This window comes from Rhamphochromis sp. 'chilingali', assembly GCF_963969265.1.
Source record: "Rhamphochromis sp. 'chilingali' genome assembly, chromosome: 21".
Lineage (NCBI taxonomy): Eukaryota > Metazoa > Chordata > Actinopteri > Cichliformes > Cichlidae > Rhamphochromis > Rhamphochromis sp. 'chilingali'.
The window spans coordinates 18,577,840-18,598,858 of record NC_137949.1 but is presented as its reverse complement, the minus strand read 5'-3'; the positions used below and the strand labels follow the sequence as shown (position 1 = coordinate 18,598,858).

Below are 21,019 nucleotides of genomic sequence, written 5' to 3'. Positions count from 1 at the left end.
TACATTGTAGCCACAGCCACCCTGGGGCGCACTGACAGAGGTGCCCCAGGGTAAAGAGGAAAATGATTTTTTTTTAGCTTTGTTAAAACAAATAAGCAGACAGTTGCATTCAAATTTTATTAGAGACCTGATGAGCTTCCATGAAGTTTCCTCGTCGGATGCAGGACATCAGCAGAGACTCTGGAGGGGACAACATGGCAGGAACCAGCCAACTGTGGGGACCTCCACATGGACAAAACTCCAATTCCACAGAGCCTGTTGTCATTCCTCCTCCACCATCTCACAAAATATTAATAAATGATAATAAATCAACAACAACAGAAAAATGACTTTGAAGACAAAGGCAGACAAACAAAAATACATTTCTCCTACAGCTTTAAGACTTTAAGGATTATTTACATATGTAAAGAAGAACCAGATATTTTTCCTTACCTGATGTGCTTGTGCTGACCTCTCCATTGTGTTTTTCTGTGGAGGAGTGTCTCTCTATGGTATGCCTTCCTGGTTTCCTTCGCCTCCTCAGGCTCGAGCTCTTGCGGGGTCCCAGAGGAGTGACAGTGCAGCCTACTGTTGAAGTTGTAAGAGGACTTTCTGAACCTGCGGTTAAAACAATGTAACATCAAAGCTCCAAGAATTTATGATGAATAATTACCTAAGTATTAACATAGTCATATGTACTGGGTACAGTACATATGTCAGTTCCCAGTCAAACATGTTATTTAAACATACAGAAGAATAAAGAAAATAAATTGCTAGCTCACCATTTCCAGTGCTCTGGTTGCTGGTAATAATCTGCAGCCTCCACTGAGCCTCTGCAGTGCGTTTGGTCAACCTTTGCAAGCGTGACCCAAATGACTCAGCAGTCACCGAGCAGCCCAAAGTTGCTGCTGCCTCTGCTTCTCGAGGCAATGCTCTTCCTTCCTCCTGTCCATCCTGCTGACCCACCACACACATTCCCTCCAGTCCTTCCTTCAACAGCTTTAAAAACCCCTCCATGCCAGTCACATCAACCAGAAACCCCTTGCAGCCCTGGATAAAGTGTCCGAGGTCCAGGTGACTAGAGTCTGCTGTTGGACTTGAACATAGCTTTTGATTCCCCTTTTTTCTCTCCTCAGTGTTATCCATCTGTCCTTTGTTTTCTGAATCTGTATTTTTGTTTCCTGTATTTGGAAAGCAAGTGTCATTCCCTACATTCTGATTTGAGTTTGCATCTTTTTGACTCTGCTGAACAAAGTCACTGGTGGACAGAAAGAGGAGAGAAAATATATTTTCCAGGAGCTCCAAGCGGAACATCGCCGGCACTGCTTCCAGATAGAGCTGACACTCAGACAGGTAGTGTTGAAACACCAAATGGCAATCTGAAAAACAACACAACCAAAAAAAGTGAAAACATTAGTAAACGATAAACAACCTTGATGGCTTTAATACGTAGGAGTGGAAGTCCTTGTTCTGGGTCCCAGCTTGACCTTTAATGCAATTTCCTGGTCTTTCCCTGTGCTTCCTGTCTATATTTCTGTACTTCTAGAAGAAATTTGCCATTAAAACTTGGTTTGTAAACTGTAATGTGACTGATGCAGAAAAAATGTGTACGTTTTTGCCAAAAGACTGTAATGAGAAAACAAGAGAGAAGACTTTTCTATCATCTATTATCAAAGTAAAGCTTCACTTTATAAAAGAAAGACGGCCTTGTTACCTTCAGAGGAAGCTGAGGTTTTATTTTGGTCCTTTTCTGCATCAGAGGACTGGTACTGTTGCATGGGATCACACTTGGTGCAGTTTGAGTATTTATGTGCATTTACACAGAGTGCATAGATGGCATACTTCATGGCACAGAACCCCTGGAACAAAACTATGTTTCTTTGTACAACAGGGCTGAGAGTGCCAACTGCCCCAGCACCCTCTGCAAGAAACACACAAATAAAAGAACCACAGACACCTTTAAATGTAAATACTATGCAGCATCAAATTCATTATTTTTTACTCATTTGAACAAACAAAATGCATAACACAAACCTGCTTCTGGTAAATTTGGCAGTTGCTGTAATAGATCTAATATCCTGCGTTCTTCAAACTGAGCCAAAGGAGTCAGAGAATGCAGGATATAGAGGGATGAGTGGTTGTCCAGAGTGTGAAGCTTTGCCAACAATGCCTCCATGGAAATCCCTCTAGAGACACAAAACACAAATATATTAAAAGCTAAAGAGTAACTAGTTAAAAATGAAATGACAGCAAGACTTCAATCTAGAGAAAGCCAGTGCTTACGGATTGTTATTTTTACACCATTCAAGTATTCCAAGCTGAGTTGACAAAAGATTAGAAAACTCTTGTAGAACTGAATCATTGGCTGCTGCCTGAAAAGGTGAAAACAGAGTATCAGTAAAGCACTACCGCCAAATATTAAAAAGATGGAAAATGTCTTTAGAGGTTGAGGTGCATGTAGATGTGTGGAGAGCTAAATGATTCTGGCTGTGACCTGTTCTTTGTGAAGGATGCTGAGCAGCTTTTGAGCCGAGCTCAGACTGCGACACTGTGTCCATCCCAGCAGCAGCAGCAGACGGGACAAGGGCTGGAACTCCAGCTGCAGCAAGTTTTTCAGCTGACTGAATTCCTCGTGTTTAATCAGGTCAAGTGCAGTAACCTACAGGAAGAACCCAGCTTTATTACATTACTCGATTTTATCTCATGCTGTTGGTTTACTAGACCATCAACATACAGTATGCATTATAAAAATAATACCACCGAAGCAACACTCTGTGCACTTTTTATTACATCTTGGAGGAATTTATATCTGGTTACTAAACTAGTATTACCAGTTTCCAGTTATTTACGTACCAAGACTTGCTCCAGGAAGTGCTTTCCACTACTAAGGCACTCAAAGTAGATGGTCTTCCAAATGGATGGACGATCTTTGTGGCAACATAAACTGATGGTAAGTTGCTCTGCTTCAGGCAGCTCAACTAACAGGGGAATATAAAAATAGCAATTGAATTCATAACAGAATGAAAATGAATTTTTTTAAAGCAAACCATAAAAAATAAAAATAAAAGAAATCCACACAACCCTGACTTTTACAGAATTTAGTAAAATGTTTTTGATTAGATTTAGTGGGTTAAAATACAGCTAATGCACAAGACAAAAACAATTAAAAACAAAACAACAACCCTATTTTAAGTAATAATAAAATCTAAATCACAATAGTCAAAACAGAAACCAACAAAAACAAAAGAAAAAGAAAAGAGGAAATCTTCTTCAGAGCCAGTTAAATCTGCCACAGCTTTACACCCACAGATGCAGAAGTGTAACTGAAAGAGGAAAGAGGTGATGCTAGCATTTCTCTTTGAGCACAATAAAGCAGAGGATGTCTGGTTTTTAAACTATAAATATATCATCAGTATCAAAACTATAAAAAAATTAAATAAATGTCAAAGTACCACAAAAACAGCTCATGGGGGAACTGACTTACAGGAACATGTGCTTGTACTTCAAAGCAATTTGTCAAACTAACCAACAAGGAAACTGCTTAAAGTAATCACATATTCTAGCTAAAACCAGTAGTTTTTTTTGGATTGCATTGGCCATCATACTGATCCTAAGGATCAAGCTAGAATACGTCTTAATGCATGCTCAATATAAACCCTTAGTGATCCTCTATGTATCAGGAGTATCGAAACAGTTGAGACGCATTTTTTCTAAACACTGTCTCCATGGCTTTTAAACCCCCAAAACACGCTGCGCCAAAAAAAAAAGAAAAAAAAAAAAAAAAAAGGTCCACCCCAAGGATCGGGTCCCCCAACACAGAGTAATACAGTGCCCGCTGTTAAGTGCCAGAAGGATTGCCATGATTTATACAGTGGGGAAACCAAACAACCTCTGGCGAAGCAGATGGCACAACACGGAAGAGCTAACTCATCAGGCCAGGACTCCACGGTCTATTTACACTTAGAGGCCAGTGGTTTCTTTTTCAATGATGAGGATGCTCACATCCTGGACAGGGAGGAACGCTGGTTAGAGCGGGGAGTCAAGGAGGCCATTTACAAGAAAAGGGAAAGGCCACCTCTGAATCGAGGAGGAAGCCTAAGGATACATATTTCGCCTTACATCAGTGGTTGTTGATTAATGGTCATGACAATTTGCATACTAATGATTAAGAAACTGACCTCACAGCCCATTGTTCTTTCAGTGGGCTAGTTTCAGTTATTGTGCAAATGTACTGTTTGTAAGATTGGGGAAAGCTGGAGGACATGGAATGGTTGGCAGAATAATGTAAATTTCCTTAAACGGACTACCTTGTGTGTGAGGTGAGCTCCTCAGCAGATGATCTCTCTGCAGCCTGAGAGCAGTAGAGCAGTATGTCGAGACAAGTGCGTCACATTGAGGGCGAAGCAAGGAGCTGAGGATCCTCTCCTCTTTCAGGGGGCCCACTCTGGCTGCCCACAGTGCTTCACAAAGTGCCTCCAACTGCCCATCGCTTCTACGGGAGCTCCATGGCATCACAGCCAACACAGCGTATATCTCCTCCACCCACTCCTCCACATTCTCTGGCCTTCTCAGTTTCCTTATCAAGTGCTGGATGAATGCATTCTGCAGAGTATGGTCCTCTGTGCATGCCTGGTCAATGGATGAAATTAGGAAAACCAAAATATTTTTTTTAAAGATATGATAATTGCACTGATACATTTTTCAGGTACTTTTACTCATACATGGTAACAATATATTTGACTTTACCTGTAAGAAATGTGCTAAAGATTGAGCGAGTCTTTGCTTTTTTTTTTCCAACAGAGTTAACAAACAAGACTCAACAGTAGCAGCAGTTGTTCTTGAACTCTCCACCACCTTTTGCTCAGACTGTTTATCCAAGAAAGCATGTTGCAATTCCTACAGAAAGATTGTGGTCATATAATTACAGAATAGCAAAAAGTCTTTATTGTCAAATGTAAGCTCGACTCTAGTTGGCAATAAAAAGCAAATTAACCTTGAGAACAGTCTCGGGTATGCCCTCTGACCCCAGTTCCTCCAGAAGTAACAAAAACTCCAGCTCTCTTCTGACATTAGGAGAAACCTAAAGTTAAAGAAAAAGTTTTATATAGGTGTTTTTTCTGCTCTCATACTGTTCAGCTGTGATGTTTTAAATGCCTTTTCACATTATTTACACAACAAAATATTATCTCTTTTTTTGCAAGAGCAAAAAATTTATTTTTTAATGTTCAATATTAGTTTTAAAAATATGTCAATAATAAAATAATAACACAACAGAAATTTAAATTTTTTTCACTTTTATTATATCTGTGACAGTTACCTGTTCTTCTGTCCATTTCTCCAAGACCTGCAGCCAAAACCAAGCCAGTCTATGTGGACTCCCTACTGACTCCCATCTACAAAAAACATTATTGGCACTCAATCATTTAAAGAAGCTCAAATACAAAATGTCTTCATAGCCTTTATTTCTTATTATAGTTTACTTCTGACTCACTTTAAGCTGTAAGGATGGCTGACAATAGCCTTGATCATGTCCCGTAAATTTTCGGAAAGTCCTCCCTCAGAGTTAACCAGCTGTGGTACACATGCCCTTGCCAGCTCCCACTCTCCATGCTGCAGGCACCTCTTGAAGTACTCAAACAGATCCTGAAGCGATGTCTCGGCTTCACAGCCAAAGGGATGCATGGTCACTTTCCCAGTGACGCTTTCTGCTCAGCAGTCACACCTGAAGACCCAACCTCACTACCAGGTAGCCAAGGAGCACCCTTGAGCTTTCTTTACCTGAAACACACAATGATATTTATTTAGGTTTTTCATGAATATTAATAGTAACAGACTATTTGTTACATTAGTCCAAAAACCCACATCGACTGTTCTCTTTTAAAACAGCTGCAAAAGCATTGGGACAACACTTCTGTATTTCTTCATATTTTGCTCCCAAGGAGGCAGAATTTCTTGTCATTTTTAACGTGGTCTTGAGGAATAGTTCACCACATTTTTGAAGGTTTTCTAGTGTTTTTTTCTTTGGCTGCCTTTTCAGTCCAGTCTTTGTACCTGAATATTTTTACAAGAATGTTTCAGTGTTTGTTTGGTTATAAAGCCACTTCACAAAAGTGGCGGTCAAGAAGCCTTAAGGAAGTGAAACAGAGAGAAAAGGCTGAGGTATGCCAAATTACACATGGACTGGACTGAAAGTGAGTGGCATCAGGTCTGGTGGAGTGATGAATCCAAATGTGATATTTCTGTTTTAAAATGTGTAATACTACAGAAAAGGCCTGGGGGGAGTTACAAAAGTGAGTAGCTACAGCCATCTGTAAAACACGCTGCAGCTGCTAGAAAGCCAGTGGTTAATTCAGTTAATGCAAAGCCATTATTAATGCAGAAAAGTATCATTAGATTTTGAGCCACCATACCATCTGATAAGCAGCAGCTTCATTTTTCAGCATCACAATGATCCCAAACACACTGATAACGCACTCGAATGCAGAAAAAGCACACCAGAAAAAACAGACCTTGGAAGACCTGCCTTAAGCCCGGAATTTATACATTTTACATACATTTTAAACGGTATGAAAGAAGAAGTTAAAACTGTACCGACCCTTTTACATAGAAGATCATGAATGGCAGAACACAAGCAAGAGATAAAAAGAAAGTTTGTTGTGGGTCTCGAAATAAGTCTTAAACATTTATGGGGCGCTTACACGTTTAATTTCAATAGTAGTCTACTTATCACATTATTACCTAAAGTGAATTTATATGTTCTTCACTGACTCAACCCAAAAGCAGAATTTATACCAAATGTATGAAAAGCTACAAACTGTAATTAATTAAGCTGTACATCTTATTCGCTGTAGAGAGTGAAATGCTTCCCGTCCAAAGTGAAAACGATAACTTCGCTTTACAAAACGGTTTTCTTCTTTGACAGTTATCCCACTAGTTAGCATTAGCTTTTGTTAGAAATCAATGTGATTGGATGTAGCTTAAAAATGTCGGATAACTTCCGTAACAGTTGGCAGGGCCGTATCGTTGCACTCACATTAATTATTGAGAAATAAATTCAGAAAAGTTACTTACTCATTTCTTTGAGCCGTTTTTTGTTCAAACTGGGTGCAAGTTACTCCTACCTACGACTTTCTCTCGGCCTGTTATGCTAGCTGCATACAGGCTGCATAACGAGAGTCATGTGATCAAATCAGCTGACTCTCCTACTCCGGTTGGGCAAAGGTTGGTTCGAAGAGGGCGTTACGGATTGTTTTGGTTTTTTTTTTTAATTGATGCCTTAAAATGCAGTCGGAAATACTGGCACTTAAAAAAAGGCTACTTAAAAAAGGGCGGGGGTTGTCATAGGGGAGGTATTTGACTTGGAATAATATTTCTAAACCAATCATGTTCTCAGCATTTAAGCTTTTTTTTTTTTTTTTGTAATAATATGATGCTGTGATTTGGGCTACAAAACACTGCAGTCAAGAAAAAGCCTCAGTGACTGGAAAAACTTTGTGATTATTTCTTCTTTCAGTTAATCCCTTTAGGGGTCACCACAGCAGCTCATCTGCCTTCATCTCACTCTTATTCACAGCATCCTCCTTTGTCACACCAACCCCCTCCATGTCCTCCCACCCAAAATCCATGATTTTTTTTCTCCATTTCTATTAATTAGCCTTCTAATGTTCAAATTTCACAATCAGGATGGTATGATTATTATTCTAAATGAAGTGCTTGATTATTGTATCCAATATAAATTTACTTATCAAAAAGACACAGCAGAGATGATGACAGAAACTTCCTCACACCCTGGACAAAACCTGTTTCAGTGCCTTCTCTCTGGTATCAACCACTGCAAATCAAAACATCTGCACAGGTTCTTCCCACAGACCGTCACTCTGATCGAAATTCACATAGTGTCTGTATCTAAACATCATACCTGCTGCTCATGTATATACTGTATATATAGTAACAGGCTATATGCTGTGATTGTCACTTTTGTCTGTTGTTTAGTCTGCTACTGACACTGAGAGGAAAGAAATAACCGGAGTCCAACTACATGTATGTGTACACATACTTGCTCAATAAAGCAGATTCTGATTCTAAGGTCTGTGGTAAACCATGGCCAGTAAACACATCGGCCTGAGGTTGATCAAGCTGAATACTTTGTCATTAAAAATGTTGATAGGGACCTCAGACATCAAAGAGGAAGAAAATTTGTGAGATAACAGTCAACAGATACAAGAAAAGCTGACTGACCTTTAACCAGATTCCTTCATTATTAAAAAGAATGAATGTATGAGTGTGCATTCGGCCGCCCCATCCCTTACTCTCTGTCTGCCTCTCCCACTATCATCACTGGGAGCCAGTCTCTATGACAACGTAGTGCAGGCGGGGTTTGCCAGCTGGAGGCAGAGTCAGTCCGTCCTCAGTGTGTATCGCCGCTCCAAACCTCCACACTGCATCACGCCCTGAGTGGAATGGAAGAAAAGGACAATAAAGAAAATGTACGTAGCTTTCGTTTTGCTTTCGGTTTTTTCCCCCGTTCTTTTAAGCAGCTCGTGCATTGTGACATATCTGCATGCAACAGTATTATTTGAATTAGGGCACGCGGTAGATATACAAATATAGTTTGTGCAGCTGAGTCACTGACTGTTTAAATCCGGGATCAATAAAGCTATTGTTCCGGCCGGTGCAACAGACTGCAACTGACCGCAGATTAAGACATCAGCACGGAGCAGGGATTAGGAGACAGCTTTTATACACATGTATCCTCAGAATAATAAACTCAAGGAGACTCAGGAGAAAAAAGAGCTGTCTTTTGTATCGCTATAGGCCTCATCTGGCTCATCTCTATTGTTTCACAGGGGGAGTATATCGGAGAGATAAAAGGTGGGCTGCGGCCTTCAATGAAACTGGTTGTGATGGGAATTGTTGACAAAAAAGCCAAGAGGTTAGTGCACACCTGTTTTCATTTTAAGCGTCTAAATGTAGGGGGGGAGTGATTACATTACTATTAAGCTACTGTTGCGCACATTTCAGAATTACCAATGAAATTTTAGAGGGAAAGATGCTCATTTAAAGCAGCTGATGTCTGCAAGTGCTTATGCCAGTCAGCTAGTTCCTGTTTTGGGAATGTCTTGGCAGTGCCAATGCATTTCCTAATTAGGGTTAGTCTGTGAAATGTGCGTGGGAGAGGAGCAAATCCCATGAAATCTAAAGAGTCACTGGAATTTCTTTTGGTTGATAACATCGGCTAGCTATTTTTCCTTAGTAATTTAATAGCCTGAGTGCAATAAGAATTAAAATAAATAGGACAGATTTTACAGTAAGATTAAGCACAAAATAAACTGTGACAGACTTTTTTAAATAAGATTTTTTTTTAAAGTTATTTTTGGTCGAAGTATCTTTAAAGAGCTTGAGGCCAAATGCTGTTAAGTTACATCTTTGTTGTCCATTTAAGGCTATAGATTTTCTAAGCTTCCCTTGTGGATTTATCCAAACAAAGTGCTAATACACTGCGTCCTGATAATAAATACTTCATCATCATCATCATAAAAAAAAATACTGATGCCACACACACACTTACTTTATTATGCTGGTTCCGAGAGAGTATGGAAATAGATTTAAAATGCTGAAGGCAAAATTTAAATTGTCACTGACGCAAAGTTTTGTTGTTTTTTCCACACGAAAAAACTGATTTGACTCAAATCTATAATTTAGAAAACATACAGTCTCCTGCAGGGATCAACTAGCATGCCTTTTGCCTGTTTTCTAGATAGTCACTATGTTCTGAAATGGTCTAACACTGATCAATACACTATGTAATTCAGGAGTGGGGACTTATTTTTCCCAATGGATCACATGAAATTGTGACTAGCTAATACTATTTTTTCTGTTTATGAGCTAGTGGTGCCAGTCTCTGCAACAATCTCAGTTTCTTATGTGGCCCCTTGGGAAAATGAATTGCCCACTCCAGATGTAATTTGCTATTCAGTTATCTCCTTCTTACCTTGTTGACTAATACAACTACTTGTAACAGAGACCAGAGGATGTCACTGTTCTGCTGATGACTGAACTACTTCCTTTAGAAGAAAAGATGACAGAAAATCTGTCACTCCTATCTTTAAACATTGTCTTTGTTTATGTCTGATTTGGCTTTCTGCAGCATTGAGGTGACTCTTTCCACTAAGCCACAGGAAGAGGAAACCGAGGGTGATGTGGGTCTACAGTTAAAAGTCAACTTTAGAGATAAGGCCGTCCAAAGAAATGCGCGCTTGGACGGAAAATGGGGCTCTTCTGAAAATACCCTCTCCTTCTTTCCCTTTGCACCTGGAGAATCCTTCAAGGTAAAGGTCAAAGAAAAGATTGTTGGGACAAAATTAAGGAAGGTGGTGGACAAGCACAATATTATTGATAACTTTCAATCTGATTTTAGAAATTTAAACTCAATGGAAACAGCTTTCCTGAAAGTCTTTTGATGGCTACAGATGAAGTGATTGCTCAGTCGTTGTTTTGCTGGACTTTAGCTCAATTGCCATTGAAACAACTGATACTAATTCATCAGTTAAGCCACATGGTGGGGAACTCCAGCCCTGTCTTGGAGTGGCTCACATCACTTTGGGTCACAGCTGGAAATTTTGGTCTGATGTGGCTGCATTTTCATATGGCGTTCCACAAGGATCCTGTTTAAGTCCCTTGTTATTTTCAATTTTTATTAGTTCTTTTAACCCCATTTTTTTCATCATCTGTATGAAGATGACATTCAACTGTACCTCTCTTTTAAAGCTTGGATAAGCTATCCATTTTAACTGACCGACCTAATGCTATGAATAGTTTGATGGCAAGTAATCTTTAGCGAGTTAGCACAGGAAAGAGACAGAGTGTCTAATTCTTGCTTTGGAGAGCGTTTTCCCCAAATTAGAGAATGTCTGGGTTCTATCCACTGCAAAGCTAATCCACAAAATCTTGGGTTCATTTTTGAAAAATTGCTAAACTCAGGACCGTTGGCTAAAAATGTGAACTGGAAAATCTTGTTCATGAGCTCACCTCCTCCCACTTGGATTATTGTAATGCTCTATTTTCTTGTGTGTCTAAAGCATCTATTAATCACCTCCAATCTGTCCAAGATGCTGCCGCTCACACTCATAGATTCTCTAATATTTCCCTATTCCTAAGGTGTCTACAATGACTTCCGATTAGGTTTAGATATCAGTTTAAAATCTTGATTCTTACTATTATGACTTTACAAAGTGAGACCCCCCACTCACATCAATCTACTCCATCCATATTCTCCAAACTGGAGACCCACAGATGAGGTCTTCCCGTCATCTGAAAACTAAGGGAGATTGTGCATTCCAAACCTTAGCACCAAAACTGTGGAAAAGCCTATCTTTCTCTGCCCCCGCTACCTTGTGGCACCTTTTTTTATAAGAAAAAAAAAAAAAAAGAAAAAAGAAAAAGAAAAGAAAAGCTGAAAATACATCCATTCAGACAAGCAGAGTAATGTTTCTTTGTTTTGTATTGTTTCACTTGATTCAGGTGTCTTTATTTGACCTTGTTTTTGATACCCTTATAAAGTACTCCGTGGCAGCTTCTTGTCTTAAAAACTGCTATATAAATTAACTTTACTTACTAGGTACCTTTATAATCTCTGGATTAAGATTTCAAGAGTTCAATAAGCTTCAACGCTACAATGTTAAATGTTGTCTAAGTTTAGTCTGTAAAACAGCATCCATGTATTTCATACTGCTGCACCCAAAGGTGAGAGTGAAACATGGTTCATATGTTTACACAGTTTTATCTTTCTTTTTTTTTTAACTTGTTGCCATAACAACACTGAATCTTGTAGTAGTGTGTATGATCTGGCAGTTACTTTTACCTTCATTTTGCATAGTCAGCATTTAAAGCTGTATTATAGCTGTTTGTTTTGCTGCCTCAGTAACAAGTTACTGTTTGCCACTGTTTCCCCAGCATGAGAGAGTGCAAGAGGGGATATGACTGATAGAAAGAAATGCCAGTTATGCTTCTGCTCTGAATTTTCTGCATCATAAAACATTTACAAAAGATGTTTGTGCAAGACTTTGAGTCATAATGCATGGTTGTAAAAATTAATGGGAACTGGACGCTAAAGCCAAAAATGGCAACTGTTCACTTGAATAATAATAATAAAAAAAATTTCTAGCTTCCAGGTTTGCTCATGTTGGTGACTTATAAAAAAATACTCCGTGGGCCACAGGGCATTTTTCCATTGCGATATTGGATATAGGCTGAATAGGATGGATATTTTTAGAATAATTGGATTGTGGATGGCCTCTAATCTGGTCATGGAGAGGTGTTATATATTTGTAAAAAGCTATATATCTGTAAAAGCTTAAAAACCAAACACGTTAGCAGTTGAAGGTATTGTAACAACAGTTTTCCACACAGTGTCTAATGGGATTCCCCCCTGTAATATAATGAATGGCAGCTGGAAAAAAATGTCTACAACTGATCCAGCTTCCTAATCCATCAGTGGTTGTTACATCCAGGGGTCTTCCTCAGTCCTGCCTTTGCTTACTGTTTCTTGGCACATTACTGCTACCAGCTGTCAGTACAAAAAGAAGTAACCATCATGTGGCTGCATGCTTGTGCATACAAGATGTACAAGGCAAAATAGGCCCTACTAACAAAAAGAATTCTCTGCCTTGCAGATAAAGGCTGATAGCGCTAGTGAGTTTAAGTTATAATAAATAGATTTAAATGTATTAATCATCTTAGAGTCATATTAGCAAATGTCATTTTCTGTGAATGGTATTTTTCTTATTATCTTCTCTGATGCAGCATTAGTTTGTGGTTCAGGCTCTAGCAGTTTGTTTTTTCACATAAACCTACATGTAAAAACTAACTTTGACTGAATCTATATTTTCTTAGATGGAGATCGTTTGTGAACACCAGCAGTTTCGTATTTTGGTGGATGGGCAGCCTCTGTGCGGCTTCACTCACCGCCTCTCCCAGCTCGCCTCCCTCACAGCCTTAAGAGTTTTTGGCGATCTACAGCTTACCAAGGTGGCCTAACTCCAGCGCCTCATACGCAGACACCTAACATGAGGATGCCCTGGGACAGTATACTATACAATAAATAAGATTAGAATAGACTACTACTTTCTGAGTGCATAAATTTCCCCATGAGGGGAATGTTGTGTTTCCAATTTCAGACAAAGTTACACCTGCCTCGTAATCACATGTTAAGACAAAGTGCCTTCACTAAGATTACCTGTTTGGAGACTTGAAGCTCTTGACTGAATGTACCAGTCATCGATCTCTCAAGTCAAATGAGGAATGTGATTTTAACTAAAGTGAATTAAGTTATAAAAAATGCGATCTGAGCTCTACTATTTTTCCTGAACATACATTTGTACAAACATGATGTGTTACATCAAAAATGAAGTTTTTGTGATCTAAAAAAAAGAGATTTCAGGCATTTTGTCTTTGATTTCTCTGGGGCTAACCTTTGAAAGCACTTATGTTTACGAGCACCCACATCAAGGTGAATGTTTCTGAAACTGAATACCTAACAAAGATTGTCATTCTGTGCCAACGAAGTACTGTAACAGGAATAATAATGTAAAACAAAAAAAGTTACCCTCCATTACTGCATGCTAGTGTGACAGTGTGCTTGTGTCTTGATCAAACACAATGGTGGATGGATGTGAGTCTGTCAAACCTTCAGTTTTTACCAACTTTGGCTTTGAAATCACCCGACAGTTTGTGTGCTTCATTTACAACTAGCACTTTTTATGTGAATGTCTCATAATGACTTTAATTCATTGCAATAAATCAAATTTGTTGTTATGTTTTTGATGTCTGGATTTTTTCCAAAACACATCATCATCTATACAGCTTCATATTCCTGTAGAAACTGCATCATGATTGCTGTGAAAACAAGCATTAAAACACCGCCACCTCAGCTTGAGTCATTCAAATAAAGGCTCGAGTCAGCTTGCTGAGTGGGAGTGTCTGTCTATGATTCCTGGGAGTGTCTCATGCATGCACCTCTTGAGGCTTTTCTAGTCTGTACTTGTATTAAACTTCCCCTTGATGTCATACCCTTTACTTAAGAAAAAGCACCATTGAAAAACAGGCTCACTATTTAGGGATTGCCAGATTAGATTTATGACTTTTTAAGAAAATTTGGCACAACATAGAATGTAATTTAACGCCAATTACACGCTCATGTGGGCCTTCGCATGAAGCTATAGCTAAAACCAGTTATAATGATGTCCTCTATAACTGTTTCCGAGCAGTATGTTACTATTAAGTTGTGCACCTGGACAAACTGTAAGAATAAAGGACAGTGTTTCCAATGAAAAGGACTGATTAGTCACCTTTTTGATAAAATACACACCTTTGATACAATAAACCTCCACTACACCGGCAGTAACTGTGATTCATACAGGTCTTATGGTGCTGATAGAAAATGATTAAACAGGCTCTGTAAGCACCATGCACTTGCACGTGCTTTTAGTTTCTTGTATGTATATAACTCTCTCCAACAGTATGTGCTTTTTATATGTAGTTTATTTTATTTCATTAAACACTGTTTAATAATGTCTAAAGAATTTCTTGAAGGCATCAAAGTCCAAACTTCTTGTTCGGGCAAAAATATGTTTGTTTTTGACTGATATGTTATCATGTGATGCATGAATAGGTTGTTTTTCATTGTTACATCAGGTCTTTTGAAGCTATTCCAGGTGCAGTAAGCGTAATGATCTATTACACAGGTAGTTTAATCCAGTGATTCACAAAGTGTGGGGGTTAGGCCTTATTTACTTTAGTCACAAAGTAAAGCCGAGGCAAACTTGAAACTGTTCAAGCAGTTTGTTTTCCTCTTAAGGCCTTGGCTGTTATTCAAATTAAATAATCTGAGATGTTTGTGACAGCAAAATGTCTCTCAAAGACCTCTATCAACCTCAAAGTCGATCATGGCTTTCACTTTTGCAACTGATTAAATGTCAAAATGTTCAAAACCACTAATTTTTTTAATTTTAACTTTTATTTATATGTTTTTAAGAAATAATCTTCACTTGAAAACCAGTCAAATGTAAAAGGACAAAATACAACCCCAGTTTTTAAAAAAAAAAGTAGTGGCACTGTGTAAAATGTAAATAATAAACAAATGTAAAAATGAGCAAATCTCATAAACCCATTTTATTCACAATAGAACGGAGAAAACAAATCGAGTCGAATCAAATCAAAATGTACCAACTCAATAAAAATGTTGGCTTATTTTCAATTTCATTGCAGGAACAAGTCTCAAAAAACTTTGGACAAGGCCATGTTTACATCCGTGTAGTATCCCTTCTTCAGTTAACAACACTTCGTAAATGTCTGGTAACTGAGGAGACCAGTTGTTGTTTTCCAGTTTTTCCTCAGTCATTTTAAATGAGCTTTGGCAAGGAAAAGACGACGGGATTTCTGGATCATATTTACATACGGTTTCTTCTTTACTTGATTTTTGCTGATTAGTTGCCGCTTCTTTTTAGTACCACTTACTTTTCCAGCCTTTTGTCGCTCCTGTCCAAACTTTTTTGAGACACAAATGCTGCCATTTAACACAAAATAAGCTAATATTTGTCATGAAATTGTAGAATGCCTCAGTTTCAACATCTGATATGGTTTCATTTATTGTGAATAAAATGCGGTTTATTAGAAACACAATGCAAAATATTGCATTCTGATTTTATTTATGTGGCAGAAAATGGAACTGAGAAAAAAAGTAAAGGAAATGTACAGTAAAATTTTTTGTAAATGTACTTTTCACTACTATGTTGTATAAAATTCAGCAAGAGACACAATGTTCATATGCTTATGTTTAATCATTTGCATTTTATTAACACGTAAAAAAAGGTTTAACTTAAACTGTTTACAAGATACACTGCTACAACTTTCAAAACATTCATATCCATTCGTATACTCACAAAGAAAACAATCAAACCAAAAATTGTATTATAGGCACAAATGTACAGAAATGTTATGGAACCAGTAGCTCTGACACTGCTACACATTCTCTGAATATTTAACTTGAATCGTCTTCACCTGCTGAAACATGTTTTTAACATGAATCAGCACTGTGATCTCATTGCATCTAACCAGTCCATTTTCTCCTGGTGAGTTGGCGCCTGGATGAAGTAATGTGTGTCTGTCTGAGTTATAATTTTAAACAAGTTGCCTTGAACGTTGCCTTTAACACCTGCATGGGAAGAGAAAATAAGGTTGGTGAAGTGCATCTGCATGGAAATATCAAACCTGATTTGGATGGAGAGACTGGCAAATAAAACAGACAAAAGCTTAAAATGCTTTTTTATTTCGCTGAGCTTTTTGATCTTAAATAATATAAAAGATAAGATAAATTTTATTAGGAGAACAGGTCTGTAATTGGATTACACAGAAACTTAGCATTGATACACAGGAGGAGTAGGAGCATGTTAGCACACTCACCAAAAATGACAAAAACTTAAACAGTCTTATTTAAACTGCATTTCTGATAGTTGTTGGTCCTATTTTGTAATTGTTTGACAAAATGAAACTAGATATTAGAGGGTAACTCACCTGAGGGAATGCCGTTATCCTCTAAAGATGACACAAGGCACCCTCGCAGTGAGAAACCACCAACAGGGCTGATGTCATCCTGCCAAATGACATAAGACAGGAAGTAGATCAGACTGAGTCACTCATGTAGAAGAATTATTGCTAATTATGAGTAGTTACATAGTTTCCAACACATGAAAACACAACAGTTTGGGCAGTTCGGTTTCTCTTATCAAACATATTAGAATTTTATGTCTTTCATTGTTTAGCTGATTTTAATTTTCTAACAGGTATTTTTCTCATTAGCATTGACTTTGCACTCACCTTGGTTGGATCATAATAGTGAAGGAAAGCAGGTTCTGATCGCAAAACAAACAGTCTCACTTTCCAGTTCTTTCTTCTGTGTCCCTGCGTTTAAAGATGAATAAAGTTTGACTAATTCATTCAAACACAGTGCAAACAAATGACCACCTTTAAGTCAAAGTACATGCACATGGTGCAATGCTAATTTTTGAGCTGCTACGACAGTGTTAATAATATTAGTGAATGGTTGATATATTTAGTTTCTTCAGCCTATTCTGTGCCCTCTTTCTTAGGAATTATTAAAAGGTCCAGTCACCCAGCGGTGTTTTCACAACCTGACAACTCAAAGTTCATAAATATTATTATTTATAGCATCTTAACACATCTTCAATACAGTAGTTTTACCTGTTTAAGCAGATATCCTCTTTTTATCACCTTCCCACTTAGCTCCACTGCAGACAACGATGTCTCTGCTTTCACACTGCCTCTCTTCTTTAAGCTGTCAGACTGTAATAAATCACAAAATATATTCTAAACCAAGAAAACGGCAAGTTTTCATTTACTCTCTCAGATCAATGTGATTAATTAATTAACACTAAAAAGCCACACTCAGTGTTTAGAGCCTGCTAGTTTGCCATTATCCAGTGCTACATACAAAGCTGTACAGAGCAGTGGAGTCATCCATGAATTGCGCGCTGAGGCCGGCAGTGCGAAGTGCCTCCACACTCTTCTGACCAACAGTTCGCAGGAAACCCTCCTCCAACAGGGCCGAGGCCAGCGTCACAGCCTCCACACGGGTAAGAACCAGCTGCATGAACACCAGCCAGTCCACCACCGCTGAACCTGTGGGAGGATCACACATGATAGCACATCCATAGTATAAGATCAAAAGAGCTTTGCAATTAGTATGAGGCTGAAAAACATTGCAGAAGGTCAAAGGTGTGCCTTGTTTCAAATGCTCACCTGAGAAGCAGTTACTATAAGTGCTGCCCTGCTCCACATGGTTGCTCAGCTTGATGCCACTGTGCACGTCATACATTGAGTCCAACACCTTGCTTTTTGAAAGAAGACAAAACAAGATTGAGACATTTGGAACAAAATATACTAAATAAATTCAATCAGGAGACAGTGAAAACTTGTTTTTTACCTCAAGCTAATGTTGTTCAACTGGGATTCAGCCGGGTCTGGCTTGTCTGTCTTGGACTTGCCATTAGTTGTTTGCAGATTGTTGACTGCAGCATTGATATCAGCTGCCCACTCATCTCTCGCCTCCCTGGAACAAGCCTCCAAATAGTGATCCACCCCATGCTTTGTCTGGAGCTTCATCACCAACTATTACAACAACAAAAAGAGACAGATGTTTGCTTTAATTGGTGCCAAAAAAGAAACGAAAACAAACTGTTCTCAGCAGAGGATGGAAATCAAGTCCAGGCAAAAAAGAAACCTGGGGCAATAAATTATCTCTCTGAGTAGGGTATAAGCCTCACCTGGAGAAACACACCTTCAAAGTGGCTTCTAGCTATAAGGAAATGAACAAAGGACTGACTAGAAAATTAAAGAAACAGTACTGGGAACTATGATTTAAAAAGTACAATATTATATGAATGAACATTAAACTCTTTGTTGCATATTAGTCCTCTATCTGCACTTAAAGCAGACTTAAATTTACTAGTTAACTCCTATGTTTTTAATAATTCTTATGGCAATTTTATTATTACGTTAAAGTTTGGAACTTTATTTGATCAATCCACACACATATTATGTCAGAGAACATATTTTTTCAATCTTTAAATGAAATGTTCCCTTAAAATCAATTTTTATTTTATCTATTTTGTAATCTTTTGAATTTTTTGCAACTCTCTCATTTTATTTGCAGAACGCAGTTTACAGTAACCTACCGGCCGATTTTCATACTCCAGGAAAGGACATGTAATCACACAGTCCTTCAGCAGGATTTTCCCTCGCTGGCATGAGTCCCTTTTACTTCCTTCATATTTGTAATACAACAACTTGTCTGGGGTCAGCACAAACCAGCGTGCCTTCCAGTTTTGTACAACATGACCCTGTGAAGAGATCCAAAGTTGGAGTTAAAGTTATTAATCATGTCTTATGTGCCAGAGAGCAACTCAATGAAATCTGTCTTACCCTTTTCACCAGAAATCCTTCTCGAAGAATATTGACTTGCTTGTCTGTATCCATGCTCCTCAGTGGGATCTCAACAACTGAGCTTGCCTGTACATGTAAGCTCAGGCTTTTAATGCAGACGGTAAATGTGTCACCCGGTCTACACCCACATTCACACCCACACACTGAGCTTGCTAAACAGTGTGAATAATCATATATTCTGCAATTTCTACGCATTACCACATGAGGGTACTCTGACTCACTTAGAAACTGAGAGACAATGTTTTCTAATGGTATCCACAGATTTAGTTTTCCATCAGTTATAGTATGTGAAAAATTCAGATTTAAGACATGTGACTGTAGGGAACATCCTCCTAACAGACCAGAAAATTTTATCCTATTATGATTTTAAAAACACCAGCTGGTGGTCCACCACAGCCCTTAGGAGCAGCTGTGCCCGATAGGAATAGAGTTTCATTCAAGTCTCCTACAGATGTTTATTACTGCACAGAGCACATCTGCCCAGTTAATGAGACTCCAAGAAACAAGCATTTTACTCAGACCCCTGCTTTCACAACCATCTGTGGCACTGTCTGCTTCATTTTCCTTTCCTGATTCCTGGTTGTAACAAAACTGATAACCTTTGTGGCGCTTTGGAATACATACATTAAAATGATAATATAGTTTGTGTTTATTTATTTAGACTTAGATGTATTATGGCTGTTGTAATTCTCTAATGAATCAAAATGCTATATATACACACAATATAATAGGCATGAAATTCCAGAAAATTACTTTTCAAAAATGATTTATTTAATATTGTATTAATAAGTGAACAAAGGGCCCTTTTCACATTAAACTGGTGAAGATGTTTTAGGAAAGATTTAAGCTAAATATAGACCTGGGGTTTTTTTCATTGTGACTACTCAAGCTTGTTCTACACAGGTGGGGACTTTATGAACAGAAAATTTGGTTTTGAATTGTATTTGTTGTAATTTTGCATTTTGTATTAGATGCATTGATGTGCAATATTAAACATTTAGTTGAACTTCTGATCATTCTTTGAAAATGTTTTGTTATATTTTACTATTGAACTCAAGCAGTATGAAACCTGTAAAATGCAAATATTTATAACACTTACAGTATTTTAAAGGAATCAAAAGTTAAATAATCGCCATCCATTCACACCAATGGCCAATTTAGAATGGCCAATTAACCTGACCCCATGCCTTTGGACTGAGGGAGGAAGCCAGGGTACCTGGAGAGAAGATGCAAACTCCACACAGAAAGACCCTGGCGTAGTGGAATTGAGCTCAAACTTCTTCTTGCGAGCCAACAGTGCTAACTACCATGCCACCATGTCACCACATAAACTAAAAGGACTAATAGAAAACTGCCCTAGATCTCTTGTGGCTTGGATAAAGCTTTTTGTAACCCTTTCAGCTGCTCACTTTAGGGTTCATCATCATCTGCCTTCATCTTTTCCTATCCCTGCCATTCACCTCTGTCACGTTGACTCTCTGCATCTCGTCCTTCACCCCAATGAATCTTCTCTGTGCTTTTCCTTCTGCCTGGCAGCAACATAGTCAACATCTTTGTCCCATGTATTCACTACCCACTAACCATCTCAGCGTTGACTCGCTAACTTTGTTACCAAAATGCTCAACCTGAGCTGTCCCACTGATGATCTCGTGTCTAACCTTGTCCATTTCGTTTGTCCAATTTTCACATCTTCAACGCTACCTCCCTTCTTTTTGTCAGTGCAGCCATCTCCACCCACTCTGTCACGCTTTAACTATGTTCTGTACCTCTCTTATGCACTGTCTGTTGCTTTTGAAAGTTAGATCCGAGGTTTTAAGTCAACTTTCACTACCTTGTATCTTCCTAATATTTATTACAACGTTTTTGTAAAACTAATAAAAAACACCCAACGTAAATTACGTAATCTACTGTCTTTCTTGCTTAAATTGGTCAATAGAAGAAAACTTCAGATACCAGAAATCATGATCCTTGCCTACAGATTTTGCACATTCGTATCACATCCATAGTGCGTGTCCAGGGCTTT

The 21,019-nt window shown here is 38.4% G+C and overlaps 3 protein-coding genes across 5 annotated transcripts in view; 1 reads left to right on the top strand and 2 right to left on the bottom strand.

Moving 5' to 3' along the window:
* Positions 1-7,182, bottom strand: part of zfyve26 (zinc finger, FYVE domain containing 26) — a 29,171-nt gene extending 21,989 nt beyond the window's left edge. For both annotated transcript variants that reach the window (XM_080870385.1, XM_080870386.1), the window contains exons 1-14: positions 7,051-7,182; positions 5,471-5,757; positions 5,297-5,372; positions 4,973-5,059; positions 4,726-4,875; positions 4,287-4,608; positions 2,833-2,957; positions 2,474-2,638; positions 2,263-2,351; positions 2,014-2,165; positions 1,694-1,900; positions 762-1,358; positions 433-597; positions 128-279 (exon numbers count right to left, since the gene is read on the bottom strand). In XM_080870385.1, coding sequence (XP_080726511.1) covers positions 128-279; positions 433-597; positions 762-1,358; positions 1,694-1,900; positions 2,014-2,165; positions 2,263-2,351; positions 2,474-2,638; positions 2,833-2,957; positions 4,287-4,608; positions 4,726-4,875; positions 4,973-5,059; positions 5,297-5,372; positions 5,471-5,661 — 2,478 coding nt within the window. In that variant the 5' untranslated portion in view covers positions 5,662-5,757; positions 7,051-7,182. The remainder of the gene's footprint in view (positions 1-127; positions 280-432; positions 598-761; positions 1,359-1,693; positions 1,901-2,013; positions 2,166-2,262; positions 2,352-2,473; positions 2,639-2,832; positions 2,958-4,286; positions 4,609-4,725; positions 4,876-4,972; positions 5,060-5,296; positions 5,373-5,470; positions 5,758-7,050) is intronic.
* A 1,199-nt stretch (positions 7,183-8,381) lies between these two features.
* On the top strand, positions 8,382-13,749 carry LOC308389746 (galectin-related protein B). The gene is made up of 4 exons (XM_080871270.1): positions 8,382-8,465; positions 8,826-8,911; positions 10,127-10,307; positions 12,871-13,749. The coding sequence occupies exons 1-4, from the start codon at positions 8,439-8,441 to the stop codon at positions 13,012-13,014; spliced, it is 438 nt and encodes a 145-aa protein (XP_080727396.1). The 5' UTR covers positions 8,382-8,438; the 3' UTR covers positions 13,015-13,749.
* A 2,211-nt stretch (positions 13,750-15,960) lies between these two features.
* plek2 (pleckstrin 2) lies at positions 15,961-21,002 on the bottom strand. Of its 2 annotated transcripts, XM_080871173.1 has the most exons (10): positions 20,950-21,002; positions 18,976-19,062; positions 18,729-18,893; positions 17,978-18,162; positions 17,794-17,885; positions 17,486-17,673; positions 17,236-17,337; positions 16,852-16,935; positions 16,549-16,627; positions 15,961-16,189 (listed from the first exon to the last, which is right to left on the bottom strand). In XM_080871173.1, the coding sequence occupies exons 2-10, from the start codon at positions 19,027-19,029 to the stop codon at positions 16,062-16,064; spliced, it is 1,077 nt and encodes a 358-aa protein (XP_080727299.1). In that variant the 5' UTR covers positions 19,030-19,062; positions 20,950-21,002; the 3' UTR covers positions 15,961-16,061. The 2 variants fall into 2 exon arrangements, with proteins under 2 accessions (XP_080727299.1, XP_080727298.1); XM_080871172.1 differs by lacking the exon at positions 20,950-21,002 and having other exon boundaries at positions 18,976-19,303.
* Positions 21,003-21,019: the final 17 nt, after the last annotated feature.